Source organism: Gekko japonicus, unplaced genomic scaffold (genome assembly GCF_001447785.1).
Source record: "Gekko japonicus isolate JY-2015 unplaced genomic scaffold, Gekko_japonicus_V1.1 scaffold876, whole genome shotgun sequence".
NCBI lineage: Eukaryota > Metazoa > Chordata > Lepidosauria > Squamata > Gekkonidae > Gekko > Gekko japonicus.
Window position 1 is genome coordinate 347,129 of NW_015176475.1, and position 15,924 is coordinate 363,052.

General features: G+C 44.3%; 1 protein-coding gene across 1 annotated transcript in view; it reads left to right on the forward strand.

Annotated features, from left to right (window-relative positions):
* PIK3R6 (phosphoinositide-3-kinase regulatory subunit 6) overlaps positions 1-5,654 on the forward strand; it is a 70,027-nt gene extending 64,373 nt beyond the window's left edge. The window contains exon 21 of the mRNA XM_015427195.1: positions 2,804-5,654. Within this exon, the coding sequence (XP_015282681.1) occupies positions 2,804-2,960 (157 nt within the window). The 3' untranslated portion in view covers positions 2,961-5,654. The remainder of the gene's footprint in view (positions 1-2,803) is intronic.
* Positions 5,655-15,924: the final 10,270 nt, after the last annotated feature.

Sequence of the window (15,924 nt, forward strand, 5' to 3'; positions counted from 1 at the left end):
CTCTTGTGTGCTTCTTAAATCAGTTCTATAGCTTTTACGCCCAGCACCCTCTTTTTAAAATGCTCTGCTTGGATATTGCGTCTGGGAGTTCCCTCCCCCGCTCGCTTAAATCAGAAGGGCTTTCTAGCCGAAGCTCGGTGTTTTGCTTCACTACGACTCACAGTTCATCGTTGGTCCTAAGACCCACCTCAGGTACTTGTAAAATGCCCAATCTTCACGCGCTTGTCCTGGTCAGCAACTCTAGAGCCATGCGGTCACACAGCGGCAGGACCTTCGGGGCGGAGGGAAGCCTCAATTTTCCGGCATCGAGCCGGAAAAGAGGCAATTCCTCAAAAGCCCCCTGGCTAGAAGCCCAAACCCAAGGGCTCCGGGGGGGGGGGTAGCGGACAATCGTGCCCCCTCCTATCCGCTGGCATTCAGATCGCGACCAGGGTCGCATCCGCCATCATGCCGCCAAAAACCGGAAGTCGGGATGAGCTTTCCTGAGTCACCGCTCACTTCTTCAGTTGGAAAATGGCTGTTTTAGATGGTGGACTCTGTGACATTATACCCCACTGAGGTTCCTCCCTTCCCCTAACCCCGGCCTCCCCAGGTTCCACCTGCAAAATCTCCATGAATCTGGCACCCCTAACCTGCATTCAGATGTCATCACAAATTGGAGTTTGATCAAAGACTTCTACAACTAGGAAGTTTCAATTGTATTCTGAATGTTGAAGGGGAGTACATACAAGAAGAAGACAGATTTGTGGCGGTCATAAACAAATCTGTTTGTTTGTGATGCCTGAATATAGCCTGTGTCTCTACACTACCATCTCTTTTACCAGTGATATTCTGTTTCCCTGCTCACAGGAAACTCTTCAGATCTGGTTCTCTTTTCTCTTTGTACCCCAAACCAGTCTGTTTTCAGCTCCATTTCTCAACTACACCTTCTCTTTAAAAAAAAATGCTGTCTTTAGCACTCTCCTCTTTCCACACAAACTCTGCCCATTTCTTTCCCAGCCCCATACATCTTTTCACACCTATGTATTCCAGCTATCCACTTGTAACTTGTGGATCAAAAACTGGCTAATTAATAGGAAACAGAGAGTGAGTATAATTGGGCAAGTTTCACAGTGGAGGGAGGTAAGCAGTGGTACTGTAGTGTAGGGCTCAGTACTTGGTCCGATGCTCTTTAACTTGTTTATTAATGATTTGGAGTTGGGATTAAGCAGTGAAGTGGCTAAATTTGCAGATTACACAAAATTGTTCAGGGTGGTGAAAAGCAGGGAGGCACTCCAAAGGAATTTGTTGAGGATGGGCGAGTGGGTGTCAGCATGGCAAATGGGGTTCAATGTGGCCAAGTGCAAAGTGATGCACATTGGGCCCAAAATTTCTAACTATAAATACACGTTGATGGGGTCCGAACTGGCAGTGACTGACCAAGAGAGAGATCTTGGAGTCGTAGTAGATAACTCATTGAAAATATCGGAACAGTGTGCAACTGCAATAAAAAAGGCCAACGCTATGCTCGGGATTATTAGGAAGGGAATTGAAAACAAATCAGCCAGTATCATAATGTCTCTGTATAAATCGATGGTGTGACCTCATTTGGAGTACTGTGTACAATTCTGGTCACCACTCCTCAAAAAGGATATTATAGCTTTGGAAAAAGTGCAGAAAAGTTCAACTAGAATGATAAAAGGGTTGGAACACTTTCCGTATTAAGAAAGGTTAAAGCACTTGGGGCTCTTTAGTCTGGTGAAATGACAACTGAGGGGTGACATGATTGAGGTTTACAAGAATATGCATGAGATAGAGCAGGTTGAGAAAGAAGTACTTTTCTCCCTTTCTCACAATACAAGAACTCATGGGCACAATGAAATTGCTGAACAGTCAGGTTAGAACAGATAAAAGGAAGTACTTCTTCACCCAAAGAGTGATTAACACATGGAATTCACTGCCACAGGAGGTGGTGGCGGCTACAAGCATGGATGGCTTCAGGAGGGAATTAGATAAACATATGGAGCAGAAGTCCATCAGTGGCTATTAGCCACAAGGTATAGATAGGAACTCTAGGTCTGGGGCAAATGATGCACTGTATTCTTGGTGCTGGGGGGGGGGCAACAGTGGGAGGGCTTCTAGTTTCCTGGCCCCACTGGTGGTCTTCCTAATGGCACCAGGTATTTTTGGCCACTGTGTGACAGAGTGTTGGACTGGATGGGCCACTGGCCTGATCCAACATTGGCTTCTCTTTTGTTCTTATGTAACTCATAGCTCTCTGTATCCAGTGTTATCACTTTTCATTTCTATACCTCGTAATAATCTCTTCTGTCTTTACTCTCCTCTCCTGTGGTATCCCCCTCTTTTTCTCTGTACCTCTACACAGGTCTCTCTCCATCCTCCATTCTCAGGTCATACTTCATCTTTCTTTCTCCCACTCAGTGGACAATAATTGCTACAGAACATGATACATTTGTATGGCAGCACCTGTACCTGAAGAAATTAGACTGCTAACTAGGGTTTTTTTTTAATGGGGAGGGCCTTTTCATACCTAGTTCAAGCAACAAATAGTATGAAGTTGTTTCTCAACCACTGCCAACTGATTTTTTGTTTACTGCAGATCAGTGGTATGTGTTCAGAATATATTGGATAGCTTTGATACCCTGTATGAGATATGGTCTGCTCTTTCTGAATTTTAAATTCCCCTAGAGGTTTTCTCATAAAGCAGCTCCCCCTCCCTTGGAACTGAGGATTTAAATGTCATATCAGATTTTGATGTACAGTTTGTATATTAGCTAACAGACAATTCTTTCTTTTATTGCAGCATTGAAGTTTCCCCATGTTTGGAACCTAGCTATTGCTTGCAAAAGACAAGAGCCAGGCGGACTAGTTTGTCAGGAGATGAAGATGTAGGACTGGCCAAATACTTACCCAAGTCTTTGTTACTACCCATTAATACTTTTGCAGGCATAATTCAATGAAGAAGGTAAAGTTCAGTTATTCAGATCCTTTGCTGGGGTGCCACTGAATACCCCAAAGCTTGAGGACTAAATAGAAAGGGCTCCATGGGAAAGGCAAATGAGTCTGCTGTAGGAAACAGCCTGGCCCAATTTGGAGAAGGTGAGAGATTTTGTAACAGGGCAGATAATAAACTGGGGAACAGATGGAAGAAGAAACAATAAGGCATTCAACCTTCTTTCAGTGTGCCCTGCATATTAAGCCCAGGAAAAAGTGTTGCAAGGATAATTTACTTGAGTATTTTCTTACACCATGAAAGGAGAGGACAATAGTTGTTTTTTTGTTTCACCTTTCACAGATCAAATTGAAATTATGGTAAATAAATGTTACAGTAAATAAATTTTCCTTCAAATACTTCCTCAGACTCAACTCAAGATCATAGCTCTGTAGAATTAGGCCCTGTTCAAACATGTCAGAGATATGAACGCTATTCTGTAGAATTGCCACAGGTTGATGGTGGTCACCAAATTAAAGATTTATAATTCACACCACAGATTCAAATATTTAGTAAGAAAGTTATTGAGATGGGGTTGTATATGCATGTCCATGAATTCCCATCAGATTTTACCAGTCAAGGAAATACAAAATATAATTGGAAACTGGAGTACCTGGAAACTTGGAATACTTGGAAACTGTCCTATATATAGTAGCTGTGGGAAACTGCACAAAATGAAAAGTACCACAGACAGGACAAAAATCTCGGTGACAGAACTAAAGCATTTTGCCATGAGAACTAGACTATGTGTGTTTTATAGGGTGTTTTGACTATGAAGTCAATCAGACATGGATGAGCAGCCTCCAGCACAGGTGGCATAGACAGAATGAGCTTGTGGCTCTTTGATTCAAGAACAGGAAGGTGATGTGGCTGATTGTGCCATGATGTGCCAGGTCTAGCTTCCTGCTTTCTCTCTATAAGTGCACTGCTGCTTTTCCTGTAGCTCAGTAGACTAGAGGAAAAAGCCACTGCAAGGCTCAGGAGGCTGTGTATGTATTGCAGTGTGCATTAGAGTAGGGATTAAGTTTGACCTTTATTTGTGGCACACTTGGACACCACAAATTAGAGCAGAGATTGCATACAGCTCACCAGCTCTCCGACTTCTCATCTGCAGCTGTTTTTCTGAACTGGAATCCTGCTAAACAACACACCAACCAGGATGTGGAGCCTAGCCTGTGTGCTTTCAAACTGTTGTCTTCTAATTCACATAAACTCTGTGGCTTCAGCTTCAGTCTGGCATTCTGTGACTGGGTTTATGAGTCTTTTGTTTTGTTTCATGCTTCCTTTATTGGCCACTTGGCTGTATTATCTCATATTTAAGGTCTTGCAGAATCAAGGTATGGACTCTCTATTATATGGTAGACACTAACATAAAGTGCCAGTGGTTCCAAGATTTATTTATTTATTTATTTTTGAGATTTCTATGCCGCCCTACCCAATGGCTCAGGGCGGCTAACAACAAGTTTAAAAATTGAGTACAATAAAACACTGTTACACATATAGTAAATTCTGGTGCTACAAAAGCCTACATAGAAATACATAGAAAAAAAGATGAATAGGATGGTATCCAGAATAATTATTATTAATTAAACCTGTAGCTCTTTCTGGACGAGATTCTCAATCTTGCATATCAAGCAGGTTCACAGAACAGTAAAGGGTTTGTTTTGTTTTGTTTTAACAAAAGTCAAGCTATAGCTTAGGCTTCATCTTTCATAAAAGAATTCACTGAGCACTTAAACTACAAAGTACTTTCTTCCACTTTGGTGCATTCTGAAGATACTGAAAAATGTGCAGATGTTATGTGTCTCAAAGACACATAGTAGGGCTATTCGTGCTTACTAAAACTTCTTACATATGCTTAAAAGCTTTTTTTTGCACAGCACTTTGATCCCTTGTGAACATTGCTAGGAGCCAGTCTTCCTGGTGTCCATACTGTCCTGTTTCAAAAATATGAGGTGGTCATTTTGTCTTTACGAAAAGATGTCAGTTCTCTTGTGCTGTAAAACCATCATCAGAAGAAGTTTGGAGATTTCCATTTGTTATTCTGATGATTTTCCTAGAGTTTTATAAACTGTGCCTCCATGAGTGTCATCCCACAGACAGATTTCAGTATGACGGCAAGTTGGTATTTGCTTACTTCAGATGTGTGTTGCATTCAGTTTTAGCTTTCCAGTAATCAGGGTGTATTTTATATTCCCTTTATCTTTAGAACACACTTTATGTACTTGAATTATTTCTCAATCAACATGTATTTATACCTAGCATTTCATGCATCTCATGTAATAAACAGCCTGTTGCCCTTGAGAGTTCTTGCCACAATAAACTGGTCCATCTCCAAGGTGTTATGGAATATTGTCTGCTCGCTGATACAGACTAATAACATCCTACTTTTTATAAAAAGTAGTACAAATGGCCCACCAATCATGCTTAAGGATATATTTATTGCTCAGCAAATCACACTCCACATTTCAAGAGCATGACAGAAGATGCTGTCACAGTGAGAGGTTCTATGTATGCACACTTCTTCAGATACCCAGAATTAAACTTTGTGGGTCTTAATAGTACCACTGGACTCAAACTTTATTCACAAAGAACAATGACTTTAAAAGATTCCGACATACATGCAATCTTGAGTTTTCTTTCATTGGTTCTCCATGCATGATGCTGCAATTACTGTGTACAAATCAGAATGTCATATAATTGCTTTGAATTTTATATTTGATACATTTGAATTAATACATGTGTACATTATGTAAACAAATTATAAGTTATTGTATGGATGTAATAAATATTATGCATTGGAAAGTTGAAATAAAATTTAAAAATTAAAGAGATATTTGATACTGTGCATATTTATGAGTGCTGAATGAGGGAGATAAATAGAATGGACAAGTCCTTTATCAAAGTAATGTTTGTTCTCCCTATTTGTTTATGCTTTCCAGCTCTATTGTATTGCCCTACTCAAGGCAGCATAGATGTTCCTCATTGCAAGGTTTTAGTGGGTCTTGCAGCCTCCATCTGATCAGCTAATGATAGGAATACCCTTAGCTTCCAAAGTGGAAAATGAAAGAAGGTATAGTGACTCTGGAGATAACATGCAGACAGACGACCAGGGCATTATATACTATCATTTCTGGAAATCAGGGAAAAAATAAAGTGTTAAGTTTCTGAGAGATTCTAAATCTATATTTGTAGAAACATTGTGGAGGAAAGAAGGGGCCATATGTATGTCTTTGTAGAATACTTGTTGCTTTACTAACAACCTTGAGACAGTGCCCTGCTTTCCCTTTACAGTGGCTAAAATATGGCTTTGCAAACAGAAATGTTTGAGGGAGAGAAGCCAAAGTCTAGCTCCTATTAGTTGTTTCCAATCTGCTTCCATACCCCAGTGCACTAATGAAGCACAGCAAATATCTGAAATTCTAGTAAAAACAGCATCAGAAGTACAATTGCACAAGAGACTCACAATGACACTTTTCCCACCACCCACTTTTCCCCTTCCCTAGAAGCTCATAGTCTCTCTACTTTACCTGCTTCCTGCTCACCTTCTTACACACCAGCCAACCTACCTTTATCTGCTCCCCTGTCTTCAGCTCCCCTCACTTAGCCCTGTCTCTATCTTCCCACCCTATTTATTTCCCTCCTAGCAACTCCCATATCCTCGCCTTTCCCTGTTTCCTTCTCTCCTTCATACCCACCAACTATCCTACCTTTAATTTGCCCCATTTCTTCAGCTATATTTATTATTTACTAGCCTACTACCCGTGCTTCGCTACAGTATTTAAGTTCCATAAATCCAGTTACAATACTGATGATGTGAAATTTGAAATGTGACATTTGTTGTAGGAATTCTAGTGGAGAAGATTGTAGGGTAAAAAATGAAGTGAGACATATGTACTTTTTTCCCCCTCTACTGAAGGACCTCTCTGTTGACCACATTGGTGGTTCTGCCCTCAGGTGCTAGGATCACCAGGCTGCTTGGTGAGCTCACTCTGGAGCAGGCCACATAGAACTGTCCATTTAAGAAGCAGTCATCTGTTAAGTCAACTCCTGCTACCTTCCACAAAAGTGATGGCCTCTCTACTTGTGTTCCTGGATTGTTTTGCTCACATGAAGTCTGTGTTGTTCTGAGCACCTCAGGGTGATCTTGCTGGTACTTGGCCTGTGCAGCTCAGTGCACTGCAGGAGTACTATGTGCAAATGTCTTTGCCACATTCCTAAGTTGCCTCCTCCTCGTAGCATTGGTGTATCTGGCTTGACATTTGCAAGGAGCTTTCTTGGGGACAGTAAGAGGTGAGAGGTGTGAGAGGGAGTTGGTGTGAGGGAGTGGTGATGTGGTGGATATTTCTTCAGGTTCATAAGGGAAGCATGCATTGAAATGGCTCCTAGAAATGTCCTTTACTATGTCCCCATAAACATTCATACCCTGGCCCCGCTCCTACACCTGACAGACACTGGCCTGTCTGGTGTTGGGGGGGATTGTATTTAAAGGCAATCCTGCTGAGCAAACCTCCCTGGCGGCTGTAAGCATCTCACCTCCTCCTACACCTGCCTGTTAAGTGTAGGAGGGGGAGGAGTATTAGAAGCCACGGTGGATGCAGGGCTGGCAGGATCACTAAGGCGTTACTACTGGGGCAGGCTCCCTCATGGCTTTAAGCACCCTGCAACCGCTGCTGCACCTGACAGACAACCGCCTGTTAGGTGTAGGAGGTGGGGGGAGTGTGTTGGAAGCCATCCCACCTCCTCTTCTACACCTGACAAGCAGCTGCCTGTCTAGTGTAGGAGGGCGAGGAGTATCAGAAGCCATCAGAGGTGGGGCTGCACCCAACAGACAACCACCTGTTAGGTGTAGGAGGTGGGGGGAGTGTGTTGGAAGCCATCGGAGAGGCTAGGCCAGCAGCATTACTGAACCTCACAGGTGCTTGTTGGCCACTCCCGATTTCCTCAACTGTCATTAGCTGTCTGCGGTCCCTTGTAACTGTTGGGTTTTTTTACCTCAGAACTCTGAGCTCTGCAGCTGACCAATCAGAGAGTGGGGGGTGCCGGGAGAGAGCTGCCTGGAAGCCGCGTAGGAATCAATGGGGGGGAGCACATTTCCCCCCTTTTGACCCACTTAGGGGTCGAATTTCTTACAATCCCTTCGTAGCGAGCACCTATGCCACAGTGGGAGCGCTCTCCACGAATTTGGTGTCTCTAGGTCCAGCGGTTTGGCCTGGGTGTTGATTTTACGGTGAAGGGACTTTCTTTTATATAGATAGATAGATTTACTTCATTTATACCCAGCCTTTCTCCATAATGGGAATGCAAAGTAGATTACATCATTCTCCCCTCCTCCATGTTATCCTCCCAACTGTTGGAAAGGTACTGGTTCTGGTGATTCAGATCCTTCTTTAGTTAGTTAGCAGAGTACACAAGGCTTTAACGAAGCGGTGCTTATATTAGAACTGACCATGTGCTTGCAAAGTTACACAGAGCCACTGTTTCAAGTTGAAACACAATAACTAATTTATTCTAGAAATACATGCTTGATAGTGCAGGGGTGAGAAATAGAGACAGTTCCTATGCTATCTAGATAACAGATGGGAGTGGATGCAGAGAGGCATCCTGCACCCCATCTTGTGTGCATGGAAGTGAGGAGAGAAAGAGAGGAGGAGGAGGAGACGATGAACGATGACAACAACAAAGAAGAAGAAGAAGAAGAAGGGAAGCTGCTTTTCCCAAAGAAGTGTTCATCTGCACTTCAAAGAGAAACTGTGACAGTAAACAGGAAGATGCTTAGTGTTTGCCTATCTGCTTGCAACTCTCTGTTGTCACTTGTCTTCTGGACGCTGAGAGGCAGGGACATCACACCTGGAACTTCCAACAACACCCCTGTGAGTAGGGTTACCAGGTCTCCCCTGGCCAGTGGTGGGGGAATGGGGGGCTGTGACATGGACAGCCAATCCCTACCCAGTTTACTCCACCCACTGATCCTGCCTCCTTGGTGTGCTGGGGTAGAGGCCATGCCTTTTTTGACTATACCTTCCCATTGCCATATATACACCCCTAGTGAGCCTTCAAGCAGATTTGAAAGAAAGCAGAACTAGAGACTCTGAAAATAAATTGTAAATGTTTGCATAAATGAAAGGTTGTGTGTTGGGGGGGTGTCCCATTGATCGTGACATTATAATTTGGTAATAAATATATCGATTAATAAAAGGCAGGAGAGGCTTGTTGTTAAGAACATAAGAACATAAGAGAAGCCAATGTTGGATCAGGCCAATGGCCCATCCAGTCCAACACTCTGTCACACAGTGGCCAAAAATACCAGGTGCCATCAGGAGGTCCAGCAGTGGGGCCAGGACACTAGAAGCCCTCCCACTGTTGCCCCCCCCCAAGCACCAAGAATATAGTGCATCACTTGCCTCAGACTGAGAGTTCCTATCTATACCTTGTGGCTAATAGCCACTGATGGACCTCTGCTCCATATCTATATATCTAATTCCCAAGTTGCCCCCTGCGTGCGGATATCTAAATCCGCACATCGGGGGCACTTAAGGGTCAGAGAGATTTTCCTGCGCACTTGGAGCAATCCCCAGGTGTGCAGAAAAATATGAAAAGTTGGGAAAATATTTAAATTACCTAAAAAGTAAAAGAGCATTCCCTGCTCTGGGAACTGGCGGGCTGGTGGCTGGAAGGCGCTCAGGCCTCGCCACCGGAGCTGGGGTGAGGGGGGAGGAGATCAGCGGGGCCCAAGCCATTGGGGGAAGGAGTTGGCGAGGCCGCTCAGTCCTTGCCGCCGGAGCCGGGGGGAAGGGGTGTGGAGGAGCCCGGGGGAGGGGGGTGGAGGAGATCAATGAGGCCGTGGGCCAAGGCGAGGGAAAGGAGGAGGAGATCGGCAGCCGGAGGGGGAGGGAAGCTGTTCGGCAGAGGGTAAAGGAGCGGGGGGAGGGAGATTGGCGGGGCCCCATGGCTGGAAGCTGCTCAGGCCGCGCCACCAGTGGACGGGGGGGAACAGGGCTTACCTGCTGCTGCTGCCTCCTCCTCCTGCTTGGCGTGGAGCTCTTCCCCCTCCCACGGGTTTCTATATACTAATAGCCAAGAGACCCCTTCTGTGTGGATATCTAAATCCGCACATCAGGGGCACTTGGGGGGCAGAGAGTTTTTCCTGCACACTTGGGGCAGTCCCAAGGTGTGCAGAAAAATCTGAAAAGTTTTAAAAACTATATAGGGAATACTTAAATTCCACCAAAAGGCAAAAGAGTGTTCCCTGCACATGCGCAGATAACTCTTTGGCTATGGAGGGAATGCTCGGTGAGCCCGGAAGTTGGGAGCCGCTCAGGGCTCACTGCCGGTGCCGGGGGGCCATGGGAGAAGGCTCGGCAGGCCCGGCAGCTGGGAGCCACTCAGGCCTCGGCACCGGTGATGGGGGTGTGTGCGGGTAAAGGCTTGGCGGGCCTGGCAGCTAGGAGCCGCTCAGCCCCGCCGCCAGTGCCCAGGAGAAGAGGGAGGATTGGCGGGCCCGGCAGCTGGGAGCCATGCAGGCCTCGCCGTCCGTGCCGGGGGGTTGGGGGGGGAGAATTGGTGAGCCCAGACCTCACCATCGGAGTGGGGGGGGAGAAGGGCCCAGGCCTCGCCATCAGTGCTACGGGGACAGCGGGATCCATGTGTTAATCACTCTTTGGTGAAGAAGTACTTCCTTTTATCTGTTCTAACCTGACTGTTCAGCAATTTCATTGAGTGCCCATGAGTTCTTGTACTGTGAGAAAGGGAGAAAAGTACTTCTTTCTCAACCTGCTCTATTCCATGCATAATCTTGTAAACCTCGATCATGTCACCCCTCAGCCATCATTTCTCCAAGCTAAAGAGCCCCAAGCATTTTAACCTTTCTTCATAGGGAAAGTGTTCCAACCCTTTTATCATTCTAGTTGACCTTTTCTGCACTTTCTCCAAAGCTATAATATCCTTTTTAAGGTGTGGTGACCAGAACTGTACACAGTATTCCAAATGAGGTCACACCATTGATTTATATAGGGACATTATGGTATTGGCGGATCTGTTTTCAATTCCCTTCCTAATAATCCCGAGGATAGTGTTGACCTTGCAGTTGCACACTGTTTCGATATTTTTAGTGAGTTATCTACTATGACTCCAAGATCTCTCTCTTGGTCAGTCTCTGCCAGTTTGGACCCCATCAACGTGTATTTAGAGTTAGGATTTTTGGCTCCAATGTGCATCACTTTGCACTTGGCCACACTGAATCCCGTTTGCCACATTGACGCCCACTTGCCCATCCTCGACAGATCCCTTTGGAGTGCCTCTCAATCCTCCCTGGTTCTCACCACCCTGAACAACTTCATGTCATCTGCAAATTTAGCCACTTCACTGCTTACTCTCAACTCCAAATCATTAATAAACAAGTTAAAAAGCATCAGACTGAGTACTGATCCCTGTGGTACTCTACTGCTTACCACCCTCCACTGAGAAAACTGCCCATTTATACTCACTCTCTGTTACCTATTAATTAGCCAGTCTTGGATTCACAAAAGGACTTGTCCTTTTATCTTGTGACTATTGAGCTTACTTAGGAGCCTTTGATGAGGAACTTCATCAGAAGCTTTCTGGGAGTCAAGGTAAACAACATCTATTGGGTCCCCTTTGTCCACATGTTTGTTCACGCCCTCAAAGAACACTAACAGTTTAGTGAGACAAGAACCCATGCTGAGTCTGCCTCAATAGTTTTTGTTCATCAATGTGCCTACTAATTCTTTCCTTAATAACAGTTTCCACCAACTTACCCGGTATTGACGTCAGACTGACTTGCCTATAATTTCCCAGATCTCCTCTGGAACCCTATTAAAAGATGGGAGTGACATTAGCTACCTTCCAGTCCTCAGGAATGGAGGCAGATTTTAATGAAAGATTACATATTTTTGTCAGGAGATCCACAAGTTCACATCTGAGTTCTTTCAGAATTCTTGGATATATGCCATCTGGGCCTGGTGATTTATTAGTTTTTAAGTTGTCTATCAGTCGTAGGACCCCCTCTCTCATCACCTCAATCTGACTCAGGTCTTTCAACACCCCCCCCCCCCAAAATCACCCCTTGAAATTAGCCTAGACCTAAGGAACAAACTTAGACCTCCCCTGGAAGTTTTATGCAGTTAAATATAAGTCTGCTGCATTCATGGGGTTTTTGTTTTCATATATATGCATCTCCTCATCCCATGTTACTTGGGCATCAGGACCTTTCTGCCTTGATTAGAGAGCCTTTCCATTCAAACAGAAAGGTCTGTGTTCTCTCAAATGAACCGAAGCCTGGCTTTTAAAAGATTTTTCCAAAGCAGCATTATGTAGTGCAGGGTTCTGTAAACAAATCAGATCCACGACACAAAGATTTCTAATCCCCTTTGAAAACATGTGGAGAGAGGGAGAACACTGAAGATAAGCGCAACTTCCTCTTCCCCATTTCATCCCAGGTATATCTGAAATGGTGGGCTGTGGAAAATTAGTATTAAGGGTGTTGACCTAGTAATACTGGAATAAAGGAATAATTCTTGGAACCAAAGGCTGTCCCTTCTAGTCCTGCGGACAGATATTGACTGAAGGTGTGGTGCACTCAGCAGAACGCAGCATGCGCTTTAATGCTGGGGGTGGATATGTAATGCTTTGCTTTCCAAGCTCGTGGGCAACTTTCAGAAGGGGAACTAGAGTTCTGCCCCAGAAAGGAAACACGTGACAGTGCGGAAAAACACTCTGAAGGTCCAAAATGTACCTCTAAGGTAACAGTTAGGCGGGGATGACCAGGCTCATAACCAGGGGGCATTAGGCAACTACTTTCACTTCCTCACGCCTGACGCTGGGGATTCATCATAGTCTCCGACACCACCCGCCGTATCCTAGCAACAGCGTAGCCCTCGTCCTCAGGCTCATTGTCACCCTCGAGGAGCTCCAAGAGAAAAGAGGCGGAGAGGGAGTTTTCGAGGCAACCTGAAAAGCCATTACGACAAAGGGCAAGACGGGGGGGGGGGGGGGGGGGGGCGTGGCTGAGCCGACCGCCATCTGTTTCTCTACAGACAGGTGCTTTTGGCGCACGCGCGGTGAGTTTCTCTATGACAGCAGGCCGAGCCTGGGCTCCGCGTGAAAGAAGCGGCTCAGCTCCTCCTTTCAGGTATGGGTATCTCTGTGCGCGTGTGAGAATAAGCACGAGGGAGAGAGACAAGCAGGCGGCGGTGGTGGTCGTCATGGCAACCTCCCCAAGGTGCGAGGGAGAGGGAGAAAGACTCGTTCCCAAACCCCATGCAGGATGGAAGGGAGGCGTGGCCTGGATTTGGTTAAGCTGGAGACGATAGGCCAAGGGGAGAGTTACTCAAGGGATAACGATCGATTGTGTGAACGGCATACACTGATCCTGAGGATTTCAGGGTTGCCACTTTTCAGTCTGGTGGGTAGCCATGTCGGTCTGAAGCAGCAGAACAAAGTTTGAGTCCAGTGGCACCTTTAGGACCAGCAAAGTTTTATTCTGCTAATAGGGCAAGGTTCTTTGGTTTCTTTCGGCTGTCATTATTCTTCCTTTCTGAAAATCCAAGTCCAAAATTGTGAACAGAAATCACTTCCTTGTGTCCTTTGAAACCTTTCAGTGTTTCCTTTTAGTAGCTGGCCTTTGTTCAGCCACAGATTACATGATAGCATTCTAATATTTCTTCTTCATCTGTTTCTAAGCAAGGAGGGGTCTGCTGTAACAGTCCCATAACTGAATAAAAACCCTCTGCAAAAATGCTGAGTATCCAGGATGGCACCACTGTGAGATCACAGTTGGAGTCAGGATTTGCACTAGCTTTGCAACTAGGAATACAAGTTTCCAATTTGAGGGGGGAGAGTTTTGGTATTCTTATTCCAATTTGAGGGGGGAGAGTTTTGGGCATTCTTATTCCTCTGTTTTTCAAGACTTAAGGCATTTGCAGTATAACTTATCCAGAGAACTAGTAAGAACGTTTACCAAAAATAACTAGTTCTAAAAATAACCCTAGACTCACTTCTGATGTTCATCTTACCGTTTTTATCTTAGGAGTTTTCTTATTCTCCTGGAGTGCAAAGTTAAAATGATGTCCATTTCTCACAATTTGGACTGGATCTCATTTTCTACGATGATACACAGAGATAGTCATAGGAGAATAGTGCACCCTCTATAATCAGCTTTGTGAAGTTTCATGTTGTTGCAGGGTAAAGCTGGCACAAATACATGCTGTATGGCTCCTGATTTATGTATCTAGTATTGATTGAACTTCTGGGCATTCACTAATAGGGGAAATTTGTATTCTTCACTTCCTGATTTGATTCAGGAATCCTCACACATTCATTGCTCAGTCGATCTGACTCATATTGTTGGGAGAAAATGTGAAATGTTCATAGTCATTTTATCCTGCAAGGGAGCTTCTAAAATATGTCTAACCACATTTAAAAAAACAAAACAAAACCCAGCCTGAACCTCAAAGGCCTTCACAAAACTGGGCATCCACAAATAGGTACTTTTAGAGCTCTAAGGGCTTTTCCATGTCTTCCCCTCCCACACACACATGGTAAGCTTCTCAGTTATATGTATGCATTTATTTATTTAAAATTATGTTGCCTGCTCTGAAAAAAAAAGCTCGGATATCACCAGATCAAACTAGGGGAAAATATGCAACAACAACAAAACAGCCAGTGAAATCTCCTATTAAAATTGTAGGTGAGTGGGGAAAAAACCCTTTAAAAATCCACAAATCAAAATAAAACATAAAAGTTGGTAAGGTTCTAGCCCAATCAGTTATAGATATTTTTATGGCAAAAATATATAAAAAACAAACCCCCCCCCCCCCCCCCCAGTTCTTCACTTGCAATATATTGCCTCTGGGAAATGTGATTCTTCTCTTATCTCTGTGGTGTTGCAGTTGTGAGTGCTGGGTGGTATGTAGTTGCACAAGTGTCATAGGCACCTATTGGATACTTCCTTGGATGTTCAATACTCCACACCCACTCTACCCAGATAATTTTGTTTACCTTTAAATTTATATCTGTCGGGGCTCTCTAGAATAGGGTTGCTAGTTCTGGTTGGGGAATTCCTGGAGATCTGGGGGTGGAGCCTGGCGAGGGGAGGGTTTGGTGAGGGGAGGAACCTTAGCAAGGTATAATGCCACAGAGTCCATCCTCCAAAGCAGCTTTTTCTCGAGGGGAACTGATCTCTGTAACCTGGAGATCAGTTCAGGTGTATAGCTGTGTTGGTCTGAAGCAGGAGAATAAAGTTTGAGTCCGGTGGCACCTTTAAGACCAATAGAGTTTAATTCAAAGTGTAAGATTTAATGTGTATCAGAAGAGGTGTGCATGCACTTGAAAGCTTATACCCAGAATACAACTTTGTCGGTCTTAAAGGTGCCACTGGACTCAAACTTTTTTCTGGAAACTAGTTGTAATTTCGGGAGATTTCCAGCCACCACCTGGAGAATGGCAGTCCTATTCTAGGACTCTTTTTAAAGTTTTAGACTACAAATCGGCATATGGGCTGCTCAGATCCATTTTTATTTTAAAAACTTTTTTTTCAGACGAGGCAGATTGCTAACCCTCTTCCATTCATTATGTGAGAATGGAATGGTATATGACTGGCATTGAATCAGGGTTAGCATGAGTACAGTGCTATTTTTTTTTAAAAAAAAAGATCTTAATCATCTGGAAAAGCTCAAATTGTCTCAGACAATTTGTCTCAAATCAAAGAAAGTTTTGCTTGACTCAAAACTTAAATTTTCCTATAATTTGTAGCTGATACAGGGTGTTTTTGTGACTGAACTTTGAGAATTGCAACCTTTTCCCTCCAGATTTTGACTACATGACGTTTCATTGATTGTATGAGATAATGTTTATTGTGCTGTTCCTAACTTACTTAGGCAATTCTGACAGTTATTTCCTTTATTAATTTGCAG